Source organism: Protobothrops mucrosquamatus, unplaced genomic scaffold (assembly GCF_001527695.2).
Source record: "Protobothrops mucrosquamatus isolate PMUCROS unplaced genomic scaffold, P.Mucros_1.0 scaffold_262, whole genome shotgun sequence".
NCBI classification, from domain to species: Eukaryota; Metazoa; Chordata; class Lepidosauria; order Squamata; family Viperidae; genus Protobothrops; species Protobothrops mucrosquamatus.
This window is the reverse complement of record NW_015386338.1, coordinates 257911-259403: the sequence shown is the minus strand read 5'-3', so window position 1 is coordinate 259403 and position 1493 is coordinate 257911. Positions and strand designations below refer to the sequence as shown.

At 35.7% G+C, this 1493-nt stretch overlaps 1 protein-coding gene across 2 annotated transcripts in view; it reads right to left on the bottom strand.

The window, feature by feature from the left end:
* LOC107302465 (triadin-like) overlaps positions 1 to 1493 on the bottom strand; it is an 83512-nt gene that overhangs the window by 11963 nt on the left and 70056 nt on the right. For both annotated transcript variants that reach the window (XM_015831569.1, XM_015831570.1), the window contains exon 11: positions 80 to 136. In XM_015831569.1, coding sequence (XP_015687055.1) covers positions 80 to 136 — 57 coding nt within the window. The remainder of the gene's footprint in view (positions 1 to 79; positions 137 to 1493) is intronic.

Below are 1493 nucleotides of genomic sequence, written 5' to 3'. Positions count from 1 at the left end.
AAAAAAAAATGCATGCTGCTCAAAAGAGTGATTAAATAATCCTGAAAACAAAGCAAAAGAAAATAATTGAATTATTTACCTGGTGCTGCCACTTTTACAGAAACTGGCTTGGGGGATGCCGGAGTTTTTGCTGGCTCTTGAAATGAAAACAAATTAAAGCAGTCGTAACAAGGCATGCCATAACAAAAATAAATAAATAAAATACATAAAACAAATGGGGAAACAAAATAGGAAAAATATTGCTCTTAGTATCCTTCTCATAAGGAAAAAGAGAACATAATTAAAAGAAGTTGTTTCTTGGAATTCTATTACTGTAAGTCAAAAAGAGGGGGAGAAACTGCGATTTGAAATCAAGAGATAATTAATGACATTAACAAATGTAGATTTTTGTATTATACTACTCAGCATCACAGTTTAATAGTCAACGGTCAATAGTTCACAAACCACACATCATTTGCATAAAAAGTCATAGCTGAAATAACATTCTCCCTGAAGGAAACTAAAATCTCTCTACATTTGTGCCCTTCTCCTCCAGAATAAAACAAAATAGATTATTCTCAAGCTGTAGCATAGATCATCAGCTCAGCTTTGATATGTACATGTACGTATGCAACAATGAAAAATCTGGCTTGTGCTTGATCCATCTTTTATGATAAATGAGAATACCCATCTCCACTTCAGGTCAACAGGGCTACGTCTGATTGGAGTCAGTTCACAGCCTGTCTCTGTGCAAAACATGCCTGTTTGACAAGAAAATAATCAGACACTCCTTCTGTAATGCAGAAGATAAGTGCTACTCAGAAGGCAATACTGAACCATGATCATTTATGTCAGGGACATGATGGCTGCAGCATCCATCTTCCTAGGATGGAAGATGCCATGCTAAAGGATCAGAATTGTCCATCAAAGCACCTGCTACCCAATTGAAATCAGCAGCAAAAAAACACGCAATCAAATTTGTATTTTATCTTTTCTGTGTTGACCTTTTGCTCTGAGGTGGAGGGGGGGTGTCCTCAAGTGTTCATATTTTTTGCTTTTGATGATCCAAAGTGTTCCCTTTATTTATGCATCTACTTCCCAGGATCTTAATACTGCAATTGGAATACTTATAGCTGTGGAAGACATATGATTCCTCCTGATCCTCAGAGGAGAATTGTTGTGATACTGAGTTGTATGCAGATTTTAATGGTGCTATAGAAGCACAGTGAGAATAACGTGGCTGCAACATGCTGCAAAAGATCCGAAATAACTGTAGCCATTTGTCTTTTTCTTTCTTTCTTCTGTATATAGCCGGATATAATAATAATAATAATAATAATAATAATAATAATAATAATAATAATAATAATAATAATAATAATAATAATAGTAAAGTTGGAAGGGACCTTGAAGGTCATCTAGTCCAACCCCCTGCTCAGGCAGGAAACCCTATACCATTTCGGACAAATGGCTGTCCAGTCTCTTCTTAAAAACTTCCAGTGTTGGAGCATTCA